The sequence below is a fragment of the Sphaerodactylus townsendi genome, linkage group LG05 (genome assembly GCF_021028975.2).
Source record: "Sphaerodactylus townsendi isolate TG3544 linkage group LG05, MPM_Stown_v2.3, whole genome shotgun sequence".
NCBI lineage: Eukaryota > Metazoa > Chordata > Lepidosauria > Squamata > Sphaerodactylidae > Sphaerodactylus > Sphaerodactylus townsendi.
The window spans coordinates 109639612-109657245 of NC_059429.1; the positions used below are offsets into that span (position 1 = coordinate 109639612).

Genomic DNA, 17634 nt, shown 5'->3' on the forward strand with positions numbered 1-17634 from the left:
TCTGACCTAACAAATCTATTTCAATATTTAGCAGCGATAAGGAGAGAGAGAGAGAAAACCCCTATAGGGCTCTCTACTTGGGGCCCTAAACACGTGCTTATTTTGATTTAATAGTTAATCCAAGGCTCACAAATCTATTTGCACTTGGCGCTTGCTCAGAGATACATACAGCCGTTTAAAGCACCACTGTTTCTGAGCACAGAATCTAGATGGCTAGTGCAGCAAAAGCAAAGGGAGTCTCCTTGACAACGCCGGCGGCGGCGGCGGTTGCTAGGGCAGCCATAGGAGGAAGCAGTTCCCGGGCAGCTCAGAATCACATCCAGGCGACGAGATCTGGTTTTGGCTGGAAGAGGAAGGAGGTAAGAGTTGCCTTGGAGTGCTCAAAAAGGGGGTGATCGCAATGCTACGAGGTGTAATGCATTTGCATTGCTAAACAATTATGCATCGCAAGATTAGGCGCGTAAAACAAATCCTGCGTGCAACAGTGGGTGAGATCGGTCCACTCCACCTCTGTCTTCCCCCCCATTGTTGATCCGTCTGCGCCTTCGTCAGTGTGCGGAACGTGCCGCAAAAGCCTCTTTGCCTGTTCTTATTTTATTACACTTCGCTTCAGATTCCTTGTAATCTCCCCACCCCTCCCCGAATGCATTTAAAATCACGCGTTCCTCGTCCACAGTGTAATTAGCAATTAGTCTAGTTCTTTCCCAGCGGACCAGAGAACGAAAGTAGGTCAGGTTATGTTATCTTATTGGTTCAACCTCAAAAATCTAATTTCTGAAAATTAGCAGTGGGTCTAGGAAGGTGTGTCATTTTGCACGGAGGCAAACTGGGCCCAGAAATCTGGATGACACGTTTATAGAGCGCATTTTAAAGAAAAAAATATTGAGGACAAATAGATCTGTGGTGCATCTCCTAACCTAAACAGTGTCACAGTCTTTTGAACCCAGTGAATTCAGTGAACTTCGAATGGTGTAACCATGTTGTAGGGTCGCTGGGACTGACATTGTGAGTTGATTTTATGCTGTGAAAAGGGTTGCCAGCTGTCTGGAAAACTGTCCTGACTCTTTAATGGAGCCTTTAAAGGACAATGATTTATTTCCACCCTATGAAAACTTTTAGCTGTTCACATTAAGCATCTGTTAAAGAACATTTTTCTCTAGGCCCGCTTGCAACCCCTAGCACTTATGTGTGTGTTTGGCGGGGGGGGGATTACATGGAAAATGAATTTGTGGTTAGGATAGCTGTTGGCAACCCTACTTGTGGCACTTCTCAGTATTTGGGTCCAGCACTCTTGCTTGAGTGGGTCAAGATTTTTGTGTTCAGTAAATTCAGTCCCTGTTTTACATGTGTTGTGTCTGAGAGAAAGATGGTGACATACGCAGTGTTGTTTGTTGGAAAGAGTAGCAGGCTCCATTTTTCACCATGTAATGATTGTTATTTGTATTGTAAAGACCATTGCACAGAAGTTAACTAGTTTCTTGCACAGTTTTGAAACAGCACTGCAGAACTAATCACCAGAAATGCAGTCTAGCGATGTAACCCCCTTCCTTTTTGTATGTGTGTTCCCCACCTGGCCTTGACCTCCTTTTTGGATGAGGTAGATGAAACATCAAAGGGGGAATATATTGCTGGTCTAATAGTGTTGTTTTTGCCATCAAGAGTATTATGTATAGATTTTAGCTCGAATTATATGTTATATTGTTGTAGTTTTAATCCTTGTAAGCTGCCTGAGCCCGACTTTGGTCAGGGATGGGTAGGGCACAAATTTAATAAATAAACAATTGTCTCTTGCATGGCCTGCTTACTCTTTGTAGAAGTATTTATTAATATTATGCTTGTAACTAGGTTTGTCAACAGCCTGGAGAAAAGGGGAACTGTCCCTTTAATAGAGGTTTCATGGGATGTTGTTTGTCAGCGGATGATATTTACCTCTATGCCATGAGACTCTTCAACTGCTAATTTCCTAATATTATGCCTGTATTAAAGGGGCAGGATTTTTTCCCTCTAGGCTGCTAGCAACTTTGCACTTTTCCCTTAAGTGGCTTACAAAATCCAACCCCCCAATAAATAACCACAGAATAAAACTTAATGAAGAACATAATTAAAAAGAAAACAAATTAACAGTTCTCCAAACAATTTTCTTGTGAGGTGCGCAGTTGTTCTTAACAATCTTAGTGGAACAAATTCAGTGAAAATCATGAAACAACTTTGCCTTGATGGTTTTTTTAAATGCCAGGAAATTTGAGGCAAAATGAAGAACTACTTGCAGTCTGTTCTAATGCAAGAACCACCACTAAAAATTCATGAGATCCGAGAGGGACAGTCTGCACAGGTTGAGATGAGGAAATGTTAAGGAGGCCCTTCTGAACAATGCATTGGGGGGGGGGGCTCATGGGTTTATATCAGGAGAAATGGGCCTTCACATGTTTGGGCTGTAAAGGGTTTAAAGGTCAAAATCAGTGTCCTACATTGGAGAAGAAGAAGAGTTGGATTTAAATCCCCCCTTTCTCTCCTGTAAGGAGACTCAAATGGACTGACAATCTCCTTTCCCTCCCCCCCATAACAAACACCCTGTAAGGTAGGTGGGGCTGAGAGAGCACAGTGGTTCTCAACCTTGGGTCGGGACCCCTTTGGGGGTCGAACGACCCTTTCACAGGGTCGCCTAAGACTCTCTGCATCAGTGTTCTCCATCTGTAAAATGGATAAATGTTAGGGTTGGGGGTCACCACATCATGAGGAACTGTATTAAAGGATCGCGGCATTGGGAAGGTTGAGAACCACTGACTGTGACTAGCTCAAGGTCACTCAGTTGGTGTGTGTTGGGAGTGCACAGGCTAATTAGAATTCCCCAGATAAGCCTCCACAGCTCAAGTGGCAGAGCAGGGAATCAAACCCGGTTTTTCCAGATTAGAGTACACCTGCTCTTAACCATTACACCACTGCTGCTCCTTAAAACTAACAGTTGAGCCGTTGGGGATGTGACTGTTGGAGGGAAAGAGGACATGAGACGCATTTTAACAGCAAGAGTGCCCTCTGGTTAAGAAGCTCAAGATTGGTCCGTTGCTGGCCTGCGCAGGCACAATCCCAATGTGTGGATTGAGAACTAATGTTCAATTGTGCAGTTGGAATTATCACATGATAATTTTCCAAACTGTGACTGTAGCTACCATAAATTATAAGGGCATCTGCCCTGTAGGTCATTCAAGTAAAATTACCCTGAAATCTTGATTTTCCCAGTTTTATCCCTGTCATCTATCCAAATTTTACAGTAATGTGGGTATTGTATTTTACAATGTTTTCTGCTTCTCCATAGCCATTCATATCAACTTGTTTGTTTAAAGCTTATCTGATCTTTTGAATACAAGGGAGTCATCTCTTGCTTGGCCTCTGAAGCTGAAAATAATCAAGCTCCTACTATATGTATAACAGTGTTGGGAACATAATAGAAAATGTATGTTACAAAAATGTTTTTTTCATTGCATAAAGAAGAGATTTGAGGTCTCCAGAGGCAAAGTTGAAGATTTCGACCATGGCTACTGAGCTGGACTTCACACCCCCGGAAATCCCAGACCCGACATTCATGGAGAACATCCTACACTATGGCCTGTTCTTTGGAGCCATTTTCCAGCTCATCTGTGTTTTGGCCATAATCCTTCCCATTCCAAAGCTGCATAAACCTGTAAGCAGTTTTTACTACCTATAGAAAAGCAGCGGGGTTGCTGGTTAAATCCTGTAACTCATGGTGAAATCCAGATGTTACGGCCCTGGCCCCTGCCTGGTGGAATGCTCTCCTTCCAGCCGTCTGGGCCCTGCGGGACCTTAATGAGTTCCGCAGGGCCTGTAAGACTGAGATGTTCCACTGGGCTTTTGGGGAGGCCAGCCGCTGATGTGCGCCCCCCCCCCTTTAACAGCTGGGGCCCTGCTGTCCCCCCCTCTAGGGGAGTTTTAAGCTGTTGGACGCCATCTGTTGCTTTTGTAATGAAATGTTATAATCTGAGTGTGGTATTTTAATAGGGACCAGTACTAAACGTACGGAGTTTATTTATTTATCTACCTGTGTTGTATATCTATGTTGTGAACCGCCCTGAGCCCTCCGGGGGAGGGCGGTATACAAGTTTAATAATAAATAAATAAATAAATAAAATGTTGACTCCAGTAGCATCTGAAAGACCAACAAGATTTTTGGGTTATAGGTTTTTGAGAGTTAGAGAGAAGGGAGCTTTAACTCTCAGAAGCTGATACTCCTAAAATCTTGTTGGTCTCCAAGGTGCTACTAGCTGATATTGATTGACAGTTTTGCAACATTGTTATGAGATTTTCTTAAAAATACAGGGTTTCTATTTCATTATCTTACTGATATCATGTTATTTGCCTGTGGATTTCAGCAAAGACTGTGGCTTTGTAGTTGAGCACGTGCTTTTGCATGCAAGAACCCAAGTTCAATCTCTGGTGTCTCCAGTTACAGGAATCAAATTCTTATACTTAATTGGCTAAGGGATGGAATGTTCGACGACGAATCCCTTCACTTCATGAGTCCTGCATGCCCACTGGTGGGTGACAATCCACCCCATACTTGCCCACCTTCCCCCAACCCAGGAGCCTCCCCCTGCCCCAAACAACAAATCAGCATGCCAGGCCAGCGTCTGGTTGCCACCAGCTGCCTTGCCGAGCCCACCACCAGCCTCCCCATTGCACCCTACCCCAAAAAGCAACCCAGGCTACTTCACCAGTGCATTGCCCCCGCCCCAAACAAACAGCAGGACCTCCTTGACAAGGACTACAAGCACCAACCTTGGATAGGTCCACCAGGAGCTGGGGCAGAGGCTGGGTTGGAGCTGTTCTCCTAGGGCAGTGGTTCTCAACCTGTGGGTCGGGACCCCTTTGGGGGTCGAATGACCCTTTCACAGGGGTCGCCTAAGACTCTCTGCATCAGTGTTCTCCATCTGTAAAATGGATAAATGTTAGGGTTGGGGGTCACCACATCATGAGGAACTGTATTAAAGGGTCGCGGCATTAGGAAGGTTGAGAACCACTGTCCTAGGGGAAAGAGAAAGGAGGATGGGGTCCCCCTTCCCTCCTCCCCTCTCTTGAGCCTATTTTATTTTAATTTAAAATGGGCTTTAGTGCTAGTCATAGAACTGCAGCCAGAACTGCAGCCAGTCAGAGTATATACTGATAGAGCTGTACTGAGACTCGGTAGCCTTGTTCACACTTTGTGGTAAATGCACTTATATCCTTGCTAACACATGTTTGCTGTACAAATAAAATTGGGGATCAATGCATGAGTAAATGTGGAGTTTAAATCGTATGTTCAGTTGTTTGTGAATTGAATTAACACCATTACTCAACACACATATAAAGAAAAAGTATGCACTGATTCTAAATGTGTTCATCATAACTTGTGAACCAGGCTACTATAAAACTGCTTCATGTGTTCATCCAAGGCCACTTCCGCACATGCAGAATAATGCACTTTCAGTCCACTTTCAAGGCACTTTGCAGCTGGATTTTATTCTGCAGAATAGCAAAATCCACTTGCAAACAATTCTGAAAGTGGATTGAAAGTGCATTATTCTGCATGTGCGGAAGGGGCCAAAGTCTTTCTCCTAGAAAGGCATTTGTCCTGATGTGACTCCTCTTCAGCCTTCTGTAGTCTCGGACAAACATCTTGGTGAGCTCAGTACGGATTCAGGACTATATGCTTCCTTGTCACTGTTCAAGAGGTCTCATAGCAATAACAATAGTAAAGACAGAGTACATCTATTTTATAGATTTGTAGGTTTCTCCAGGAGAGGACTTGGCATCCTGACCATCCCAGCTTTCTCTTTTTATGCTTTTAAAGCTCTGTCAGCAGTAATTCAGGTAGATCAGCAGGTCAGATTTTAGTAGGCTGCACAGGTTGCCTTTCTCACTCCTGCTGTTAGATGGAAAGCAAACTGACAAATGTGTCTGCCCAGGAGATCTCTTTATATTACAGCTTCAACTTCCTTGGCAGTTACACAGCAAAGAGCCTCAGAAGGGGAGGGCAACTTATCCTGGCATTTTACTCTTGGCTTGACTGAAACCAGCACTGTAAATTTATCTTGGTCCAGAATAGCCGTTAGACCTGTGAGCTGTCTCAAGGTTCAGAATTTGTTTCTTTTCCCCAGTATATGAGTTATTCCCAGGACTACCTGAGTCTGATATCACATCAAAACGGAAAGTTTTGAGTGCTTTGCTGCATTTCTAAATGAGCACATTACAGTAATTCAGAACATAAAACAAGGGGTTATGAATGAAACGGGAATGTCAGAACCTTACAAATGAAGTATGTTTTAAAGCAACTACCGAAGAGAGAGACATATTTCTGTATTTTATTCCCATTAAATAAACAGTGCCTGATACTTAAGCAAGACAATAAAACTGATTCACAGGAAAGAGGTACAGTTGAAGCAATAAAAATAGGAGTTTAAAAAAACAAGAAATAGCAATATAACCATTTAAAGCTATTCTTGTTGTTAGAAAAGCCTGGCAAAGTTTTTCGCTAGGTTAGAGATTAAAATTATTTACAACTGGTTTTAATGACAATTTGGAGTAGTTTACTTTAAATTGGTTCAGAAGTGGCTTGCGTTGCCATTCCGTCATCCGTTGTTTGTAAACATAAGACCACTGAAGAAACATTCATATGTTATTATGGCATTCCTTCAATGATTCCAGAACAGTTTTGTGGGTTTGTTGTTGCCCTCAACTGCACCCATAACAGTTGACAACCTTTGCTGCAAAATAGACATGGAGGCCGCTGTTTCCAGTCCATTGATAATCAGCCTGGTCCCTGGCATTACATCTCTTTGCTTTTTATCTCGTGCTTGGTACTTCTTCAGCGTTTTGCTTGCAGTTGGTATAAGGTGCTAGTAAACCAACTGTGGGCCTTGGGTGACACTAGAAACTACTCCCCTTTTGAACTGGAGCTACTTCACCGTCTGAAGGGAGACTGAAGATTATGTCTTAGAATAAGATGCTGTGAACGAATGCTGTGTGTGATTGGCAGTCTCTGTCATGGAACTCTTTCTCTCCTGCTAGCACTTCTGTTTGCACCAGATCCATGGCTTTCAGTAAGTACAAGTGGAAGTGCTAGCAGAATAGGAAGGGAGTTTGTGGCAGAATCTGTTCATAGGGTGCAGCCCTCTATTTCCAGCACCTTACAGAACCATCGGCTTACAGCTGTCTTGCATCTTAGGCGTTGGTCTTTTCTTAGAACGGACAAACATATACAACAGGCCTCATGGGGATCTTCAAATGCTTTTCCAATAGCCTTTTTGATATTGCGGATGGAGGGAAATGTCCTTTGTGCTCCTTTTATAGTTGACTTGAGAATCATAACTTGTTTTATTAGTTATCTGCTAGCCCCCTTAAGAGCTGTCACTGGAAGGAATACTATATTTAATAAATACTATACTTGCAATATATGCTCCAGGAAACAGTTTTTCGTTCAGGAACCATTCTGAAACTTCCCATTTATTTATTCAAAAAAGATAAAGGTAGTCAGTCCCCTGTGCGAGCACTGGGTCATTACTGATTCATGGGGTGTTGTCGCATCATGATATTTACTAGGCAGACTATGTTTATGGCATGGTTTGCCATTGCATTCCCCAGTCATCTACACTTTACCCCCAGCAAGCTGGGCATTAATTTCACCAACCTCAGAAGGCTGGAAGGCTGAGCTAAGCTTGAGCTGGCTGCCTGGAACTGATTTCCTTTGGAATCAAGCTGCTGTTGGGAGCCATCGGGATGGACCGAGATTTGAATGCAGTACTGCAGCTTACCACTCTGCACCACAGGGCTCTTTGTTTATGTATTATCGAGGGCTTTCACAGCCAGAATCAACTGGCTGTTGTGAGTTTTCCAGGCTGGGCAGCCACGGTTTGGTAGTTTTTGCTTCTAATGTTTTGCCTGCATTTTATGCCTCTGAAAATGCCAGCCATATGTGCGAAAGAAATGTTAGGAGCAAAAACTACCAGACCGCAGCTGCACAGCCTGGAAAATTCACAACAGCTAGCTTTTTATTTACTTCAGTTATAATCTGAAACAGGCATGAGTAGATGAACCACTTGTCTGACCCAGCAGGGCTCTTATGTTCTTTCTTGTTGAGACTCAAGGTGGATTACAACTAAAAACAAGACAGTAAGAACCATGTAAAACTTACAACCGACAATGGCTCCATAAACGTCATAATTAAGCAGGCGTTATCAGATGGTTGAACAACAAAATGAGCTATTATAATACATGTAACAGACAAGGTAATAAAGATGGATTACAAAATTATTTACAATGCAGTAGATACAAAACAAGCTTTGCATTTACCAAGTTTATCATGATTCATCTGTAGCTCAGCTAACCATAAGGTTGGATCAGCTAACCACCTGGTTGAGTCACATGATGCTCTTATGAGTCAACTGACCATCTGGCTGCACCTCTAAATGTTTAAGCAAACAAATGAGGGCAGGGGAAATCTGTGGCTTGTTTTGGAAAAAAATCAAGGTTGTGTTTTATGTTGTACTCTTCTGTTTCTAATGTGTCTTGAGCTGTCCTGGTTTGTGGCCTCCTCTGTAAGCTGTCCTGGCTCTCCTGTGATGGGAGGAAAGGCAGAACTTAAATATTCTAAGAAAACAAATCAAATAAAACCATGAGTTCTGGGAGGGATCTATCTACTGGTTGGATTAGAGGGAGATTTCTTGTTTGGTGGGAAAAACAGAAAGCATTGTTATATTGTCATAAGCTACTACTACTATTATTGTATTTATTTGCCTTCAGTTCACAGCTGATTTATGGCAACCCTGTAGGGTCTTCAAAGCAATGATTTGTCATTGCCTTCATTTGCACTTCAATGCTGGACTTCTTGGATGGTCTCCCATCCAAATACTAACCAGAGCTGACCCTGCTTAGCTTCTGAGATCTGTTCAGCTTGGGCTAGACTGAACTATCCAGGTCAAGGCATTAGTACTTCTACAGCTATTAATTTCATTTATGGCCTACATTTCTCACTGTGACTCAAGGGCAATTACAAGATATGAAAAGCAATTCAGTCATACAGCAAGGGCCTTAAATTAAAGACGACGTATGACTAGGATTAATCTCACCAGTGAAAAGGATTAGAATTGTTTTCAGTCGAAAGCTGAAATTTTGGGGATAGGTCATGGAGACAGCTCTTTCCTGCCTTTCCGCTCCCCAAGAAGCCCAAATAACCAATGGTGAAGATTGTGGAACCCACATGATCAAAAAGAACTGTGGCCTGGGGTGATGCATTGTGGGAGGGGAAACCAAGCAGACATATCTCTTGCGCAATGTTTGTTTTTGTTTCTGTGCTCATGGAAACACTGCATATGGAACAGAAAGGACAAGGTGATTTGCCTAGTTCTGTCTCTTCACTAGAATCTCCGGGCCATGTGGCCCTTCCTGAGCATGAGTCCTGCAACGTCTAGTATCAGAATTTTTGAGGTTGAAGGAGGTGAGTGGGAAAGAACAGTGTTGTGAGTATCCCTTGTGCCCATGCTTTGTGGGATCCAAACAATTGTGATTCTAAGAAATTATGGCCCCCTCTGCACAAAAAATGTATTGCAGTTGGGATAAAGTAACCCGTTTTCGCATTTTTGCGTTCACATTAATCTGTGCAGGCAGTGATTGGAGCCCACGGAAATAATCCGGGTTGCTGTCGTGCCTTCGCCCAGAGACGCGTCTCTTTTTTTCTATTTACGTCCCACCGATGTGTTGCTATGGAGGCCCCGATTGAACTTTTTGTCAAGGGCCCCCCCTCCCCTGGGAGAGAGAGTGATGGGGCTTTTAGTGCCTGGGACCCCAGGGCAGGGAGGAGAGATCTTGCAAGGTCCCTAGGCTCGTGGTGCCAATCCCGTTCCCACAGGCCCAAAGCAAAAGAACAAAAGACAAAAGGCATTTCACACCAATAAAGAATTGACTGGCAGGAAAGGGAGAGGAGCATCCCTTACCACCCTGAGCATCCCTTCCCCACCCCCCTTGTCAGAATTAGGGCCATTCTGACAGAGTCAAATGTGGGACAGAGAGGTCCATTTCAAAATATTCTCCATGCTTTTACTTTTCTGTTCCTGTTGCATTTTGTGGGAAGTCAAGTGCTGTGATGACATGTGAAGGAAAAACTGCAGATAAGATGGCTGCTCCACCAATTTAGCTTTCCTGAAGTTATCCCACCCCTCGCACAGCATTCTTGCTTAGGATTGCCTTCCTTGACTGCCTTTTTACTTCTACTTTGTGGTGGTGGGATTATTGGGTTTCAGATAGCGAAAGTTTTGCTTCCCTCTCCCCCCGCACTCCTTCCCCCACCAGGCCCCCAGTGTGATAATAGCGTAATTATCTCAGGGAGATTATTAGCATTAAACTTCAGACCTAGTTTTGGGGAAGCAGTGTAGGTAACCCTGTTAAGCGCTGTTAAACCCCACTGATTTTTATGGGAAGAACTAAAGAGTGATCCTTTACCTGGGAGTAAGTTCGGTTGCTGGCAATGGGCTTCCTTCTGAGTAAACCCTTCTAGGGTTGTGATTCACCCATTCAAAGCATTGCACGATTGCTTCAAAGCAAAGCCACTGACTACCACCAAGCTTACTCCCAAGTAACACGCACATTGGAGCCAACTGTTTTTTCTAAACGAAAACCTCAGTATTTTGATTAAATTGCCATGTTGGCACTTTGCGATAAATAAGTGAGTTTTGGGTTGCAGTTTGGGCACTTGGTTTCAAAAAGGTTCGCCATCACTGCCATAGTATAAGTCAGTGATGGAGAACCTTTTTGAAACAGAGTGCCCAAATTGCAACCCAAAACCCACTTATTTATCGCAAAGCGCCAACACGACAATTTAACCTGAATACTGAGGTTTTAGTTTAGAAAAAACAGTTGGTTCCGAGGCACACGTTACTCGGGAATAAGCTTGGTGACGCAACCATGCAACACTTTGAACGGGTCGCGCCCAGTGGCCCAGGCCAGCCTATATGTGTGTGTGAGTGGGAGGATGATTTTCCGGACGAACTCTGTGCGCGCATGCTCACAGAGAGGGCTCTGAGTGCCATCTCTGGCACGCGTGCCATAGGTTCACCACCGCTGGTATAAGTCAGTACCATCAGCCAGGATGGGAGTTAGTATAATCAACAAGATGGGGCATCCAGTGAAGAATGAACTAGGTTTTGGATTGCAGAAACCTGAAAGCAAGCAGAAATCTGAAATAGAGCTGAGACAAAAGCATAAGCATTTAAACATGAAACTTAAATGATGCAGCAAAAAGTAGGAGCATAGCTGTAGCAACAAACCATACATACTGCACAAAATAGTGTAGAACACATTCCCCTACCCCTTTACCAAAGCATCTTTTGGAATAAATTCATTAGCGTACAGGCTTCTGACATACGAAGTGCCATCAGATCTCAAATAACAGATGATGATCCCAGCAAGGGGCTTTCAAGAAAGGAGAAGAGTTCGTTTGCAATTGTTTTCCTTTGCAGAATCTTCCTTAGTGGTCTCCCTTCTTGCAGAAGTCCTGGCTCACACGAGTGAAGCTGTCATGTTGGATTAAGTTAAAGGTTTCTCATATTCTGCATTGCTTTTGTGGGAGGACTTTCACTTGGAATTAAGGGAGAAATGTGCACGATCCCCAAATGATTCCATGCTGTCTAATGACTAATTCACATACAATTTCTTAAAATGTACTCTTAAGATGTTTAACATGTACGCATGGAAGTGCAAACAACAGAGGGTGGTAAACTTGTTTTGGAAAATACACATACACTCCTTAATGAGGCTGCATTAGCTGGGGCTTCTTGTCTGTGCATCATTAGGGAAGGCCTGCCGTGATGCACTAGGCTGTGCCAAACAGTTATCTTCAGTGAGTATCAAACTGGGATCTAAACTTGCAGTATGAATACATCTGTTTCTGTCCCAAACCAGTACTGGTAAATCAGTAACATGGCCTGAAAGTAATTGAGAACAGTTAGTTGTATTGTACAAACCCTAACAACGAGTTTCATGGATACCACCGCCTTTTGATGGAGAAATCTGCCAATATCATCTGTGGGGAATTATTGTAGGATGGAAAAATCTAGCCCCTTAATTTGAAAGATGTGTGAGAGTATCCATGGGTGGGGAGGTGACCGTCCTATTGCACTCTGCATGCTCATTGTGGCTGATGATTTATGATTATGCTCAGCAAGCTAATATGCAGGGCGGAATGCTAGCGGCCATGGCTAGCGACCAGGCTTGCTTCAATCTGCTTCTTATTCCAAATGACCTCTGTGTCTGCAGAGCAGCCAGCCTTTGGAAGCTTGCCTTGAATTGAACATTAGAAGGCAGTAGTGCTCTTCTTGCAGTGACCGTGAACTTTGAGTCTCTGAATAATAGAAGCCTATTGCTCCATTTTTCTAGAGCGCTGGAGCTCTTTTGGCCGGCTTCCTCTGGGTGAATCACATCCTTCAGGAAGGCAGCCAAGTATCCTTTCTCAGAAGGCTTCATGGATGTGAATGGCAATTGCCCTGTAACTTGAGAAAGGCTTGAACCAACCTCATGAATGATAAAGAAATTGTCAGCTGTTCTCCCCACCCGCCCCTGTTCAGTTTTCTTACAAGCATGGGGATTAGCACATATTTCTTGTTGCCATTTTTAATGGCCTTTTCCAGTTGGCTCAGATGGAACCTGAGAATCTCTAGAAGCCTAAAAAATATTTATACCAAAGCTTATTTAATGAGAGGAAGCAATCTGCGGGTGCATGCGGTTTTTCCCAGGAGTCTGGCTCTACTCCCATGCATGTGTGGGTTTGACGGTTTTTTTGATGAGATGATGGGATTTTGGTTCCCATAGAAGAAATATTTTTCTGTTATTGCCTCTGACAGATGACAGTGAAACAGTTGCTGGGGAGGGGTGTTAGGGGAACAGTATTCTTGTCAAATGTCCAAGAGGAAAAAAAATTAGACTGTTTAGTGTCAAGGGAATCTGTCAGAAATTGTTCTTTGGTTGCTGTTCCAAATTAACTACCGTATTTTTCTGAAAGGAAGATGCCCCTAAATGTAAGACAATCATGCTAAAAAAGGTTATATACCGTGTTTTTTTACCGTTCAAAACTGTAATTGTTATGCAAACTGAAGATGCCTCCTACTCTTCTTTTCTTAATAGAACATGTTGGGGAGAAACTTAGTCTTCCTTTCAGAGTTTTAATTTTGCATTGATAGCCAGAACAGACAGATTTTTTTTTAAGCGTTGAACTCTGTGACACTCCCATTCTCTGAAACTCACCTGAATCAAGCAGCCTTTGTTCCAGGTGAGTATCAAGGTTCCGGGAACTTCAAAGAGTTCATATATTAGGGCTACACTGTACAGACTCGCTAGGATAAATTATTAGAAACTGTAGTCTACACTGGTATGATCTATACTAGAATGTGAATACTTATGCTATTCTTCAGTACTTCCTAGTGGTTTCAGACTGCTAAAATCCTAGTGCATTTGGTTCTGGTGGGTTTTCCGGGATGTGTGGCCATGGTCTGGTGGATTTTAATGTTTCACCTGCATCTGTGGCTGGCATCTTCAAAGGTGTATCACAGAGAAATCACAGCCACAGAGAGACCACGGCCACACAGCCCGGAAAACCCACCAGAACCAAGCCTTCGACAATACCTAGTGCATTTGTTGTTGAATGTCCCATTCTGTTGATTGTACTAATTTACTCTTGTCTGTTTCACCTTGAATCATTGTGAGAAAGGTGGGCTATAAATAACATTAAATAAATACATTTATAAAGCCTCTCTGAAAATTTCCATATTGACTTACAGTTCCAAAATCCATAGACTGGATCAAACCAGACTTTTTACTGGTAAAAAAGGGAGGAAGGGGATCCCCTAAAGTCACCTAAAAAGCCATACTGGGGATCATGGCATGGGGGGGAAAGCTGTAAAGGGGGGGGGGGGGTTAAAGGAAATTGAGTTTAAAAAGGTGGTTGGATCAAATTTATTTGTTTTTCCACCTCCAGATCCAATATTCATCAGATCTCAAAAGCTAAGCAGGTTCAGTCCTGGTTAGTATTTGGATGGGAGACCATCAAAGAGTTAAGGGTTGTGATGCAGAAGCAGGCAATTGCAAACTACCTCTGAACGTCTCTACCCTTGAAAACCCCTCCAGGGGTCGCCATATGTCTGCTGTCACTTGATGGCACTTTTTACCAGCTCTGTTATGCACACATACCTTTGCATAACTTAGGGAGTTGTTTTGGGGCATACAAAGAAATAGCACAGTGTTAACAAGAGGCCCAAACAGCTTTGGGTGGTATGGAATCTATCTACTGCATTTTTATCCTGTCTTCCCCCTAAAGAGCTCAGGAGTTGTACACACAAATTCCCCATACCCATTTTATGCTAATAGCCCTGTGAGGTAGGTTAGACTGACCAAGAGTGACTACCCTAAGGTGGCCCAGCAAACTTCACCATGGCACAGTGGGGATTTGAACCTGGGTCCCCCAGATCCTAGTGCAACACTCTGACCTCTGTCTCCCTTGGGAATAGGCACCCCTGAACTCCATGGGATTTGCTTCCAGGTAAACATGGATAAGACCAGGCTGCATAACCTTTTTTCTTTTTCTTTGCTTTTCCCATGTGAACAACATGATTTGGCCCAAAACACGGCCGTCCTCCGTTTTGTATGCCATGTTAGCAATCTTTGCACTGGTCAACAAATAGCATTAGAAAGACCCCCAAAACGGCGTCATTCTTCCATGTGAAAGAACCCTGTGATGATGTGAGAGGCATGCACAGGAAACTAATGTTGACTTTGTATTCCTTTCCAAACCCTTCTAGGATACAGAAGGCTTTGAATCAAAAAGCGCAGAAGTGGTGAAAAAAACCAAAGTTGTTGCCGCCTCAGCAAACAAGAAACCGAAAAAAGAAACGAAGAAGAAACGATAGAACGGTTTTGTGACCAACAAAAAGGCTGTGCGTCAACAGCAAGCTTTCTCTGGATATGTTGGCGAGGAAGAACACGAAACATAAACAAGCATCCAACGACGCATCTGGGCTTATATCCTCATTCCTGGTGCAAAGAAGTACTTTTTGAAAAGATATGACAGTACTTGTTCCATGTGATGTGTCTTTCATTCCTTAAAACTGCATCATCTTACCAAGAGTGGGAGGTGGGGGGGATGGAATATTTTCTTTATGACGCTTAAGGTGTGAAGTACAGGTCCTATAAAAGGAAACTGAACTGTGCAAAATGCCTTTCCCCTATATTTGTAAGAGCAGCGGGATCAAGAAGTACGCCTTCGTATTTTGTACGTTAATGATGTGCTTAATATACCTGTTTTTGTAATGTAATTATCATATTTCCCCTTTCTTTTTTAAAAGCCTCTTGATTCTAACAGTGGTTTTCCCGAGTTTCTTTGACTGTCTCTTCTCACTGCCTGTGTCTAATTATGAAAGTAACTCATCTCTGCTTTGACAGCGATTTGGAGCCTTTCTTTTAACGTTGTTCTAGTGACTGAATGAATGAGATGTATGACTCATCCACAGTGATTCAGGTCTTGCTGGTGGAGAAGTTCTTCCAATGGAATGCAGGGGGGAAAGACAAGTACCAGCATACTCCTCAAAGTTCACAGTAGGGTGAAAAAGTAGCAGCATTCAATGTACAAAATTCTGTTCTGTTGAGGAATACTGTTTTCATTTCTTTTACTAACCAATGTGAAAACCACTATATTAGTGTCTCCAGCCTGTCAGTTTGCATGTAGTGGGCTACTTCCTGTAACTCTTTTTGTCAAAGGTGTCAAACTTTTTATTGTGATTATATATACTGCTTCAGCCACAAAGGTTCCTAATGATCCATGTCAGTCTCAATTTAGAGTGGTCAGTTTCACTCCCATTTGTCAGCTTCACCCAGGAATCAACTTTCCAGAGAAAACCTGGAAAATTTATCTACTGTGAAGTGCTCTTCAAGATGCTATTAATGCAAGGCAAGAGTACTTTTACAAAAATACTTACTCTTCAGTAGAAAGGTTATGAATCTTCTGTGCCTATTGCTTTTTTTAAGGAAAGAGAACTGTCTCCCCTGTGCCACTGTAGTAAGATGCTAGCAGTAAAAATGGCATGTATCAGGACATTTAAAGTTTCAGTTCTGTAACTGCTTCTTCTGTTCTGGCCAGCATGGTGTAGTGGTTAACAGCAGGTGGACTCTAATCTGGAGAACCAGGCTTGATTCCCCACTCCGCCATCTGAGTGGGGGACTGGTGAACTGGATTTGTTTTCACACTCCTACAGGCAAAGCCTGTTGGGTGACCTTGGGCTAGTCACAGTTCTCTCAGAACTCTCTCAGCCCCACCTACCACACAAGGTGTCTGTTGTGGGGAGAGGAAGGGAAAGGAGTTTGTAAGCCCCTTTGAGTCTCTGTACAGGAGAGAAAGAGGAGGATAAATATATACTTTTATTCTTCCTCTTTCTGAACTGAAAACCTACTTGACCATTTTTAGATTTGTTTACTGTACCTTCAAACCTTCCTGTACAATCGCTTCTGTAATGTAAAAACCACTTTGGACAAAAAAGCCTCTGACATCTCGACTAGCTGGAATGAATCATCTGCTGGTGTGGCAAGCCTTAAGTTGCTAAAACTTTTCCTACTGCACCTTATAGAGGACAGACATTTGTAAAGGGTCAGCAGTCTTCTGGTATGCTTAGCATTTCTGCTCCAAAGCATCAGGTGAATAACAATCATTGTTGCTGTGGCTGGGTAAGTGCTGTGCTGGATGCCACTTTCACCATTCTTCATTATTAGCTGAGGTCATATCACGCATAGCATCTCTCAAGAGGTCTCTCTTTGAATGACTTAAAAGAACTGCAACGTATTTTTAGATATTTTGCCTTCCTGATAAAAAGTCCTATTGCAACCTCAATATTATAGGACAGTTGGAGAGGTTACATAACTGTTGTCCCTTCATTTTAGTGTAAATAAGGTTTTTTAAAATTGGAAGAATAATTTCCCCCCTACTTAGAGATAAAAATAATGGGCCTAACCCAATCCACTATAGGCATGGTGCCTACATATGGTGGAGTCTCATAGGTCCAACAGAACCATTTCCCACTATATGTTCTTGCAGGTAGTCAGTGAGCTGCCATGAGAGCCTTTTTGAGTCTCCGAGCACATTTGGAATTTGAACTCAGCACGGTTGCCACGGGGGGAAGAAGCAGCCACAAGATGATTGAATTTTAGTAACACAGGGCAGACGCTTGTGCTGTGGTGGCAGCTTCCACCAAAGCAATGTTTTAAAAAATCTGCACAGCCAATCAGAAACCTTGCTGGGCAAAAGCCCTACCTGCTCCTGCCCCCTTCCTAGAAACACTTGGTGGGCACCAGATAAGGTGCCATCGTGCCCCCAGGTACCATGTTGGCATCCCCTTTGACGGGCAACAGGAGTTCTTTGTGCGTGTCTCCTATGTTTCCGCCAAACCTTTTCCCCTCCACTTGTTGCAAACTAATCACAGTCTGGCACGGGCGTGGTGTCAAAACCAGAGAGGGGCTTTCTTATATTCACATAATGAATATATTTTGCCTTCCTGATAAAAAGTCCTATTGCAGTAATGAAATGAAATAATGAAAACCTTTTGGGGTATAACATTT

General features: G+C 43.1%; 1 protein-coding gene across 2 annotated transcripts; it reads left to right on the forward strand.

The window, feature by feature from the left end:
- The first annotated feature begins 254 nt into the window (after positions 1-254).
- Positions 255-15388, forward strand: MANBAL (mannosidase beta like). 2 transcript variants are annotated; one of them, XM_048495739.1, is made up of 3 exons: positions 255-359; positions 3487-3679; positions 14832-15388. In XM_048495739.1, the coding sequence occupies exons 2-3, from the start codon at positions 3530-3532 to the stop codon at positions 14937-14939; spliced, it is 258 nt and encodes an 85-aa protein (XP_048351696.1). In that variant the 5' UTR covers positions 255-359; positions 3487-3529; the 3' UTR covers positions 14940-15388. The 2 variants fall into 2 exon arrangements, with proteins under 2 accessions (XP_048351696.1, XP_048351697.1); XM_048495740.1 differs by having other exon boundaries at positions 258-359; positions 3490-3679.
- The last annotated feature ends 2246 nt before the right edge of the window (positions 15389-17634 follow it).

What these genes read in the sequence shown, in the direction of transcription:
- MANBAL (XM_048495739.1), top strand. Translation starts at nt 3,530, where the DNA reads ATGGCTACTGAGCTGGACTTCACACCCCCGGAAATCCCAGACCCGACA. An exon ending in TTCCAAAGCTGCATAAACCT is followed by an intron (nt 3,680 to 14,831) that starts GTAAGCAGTTTT and finishes AAACCCTTCTAG; the next exon opens with GATACAGAAGGCTTTGAATC.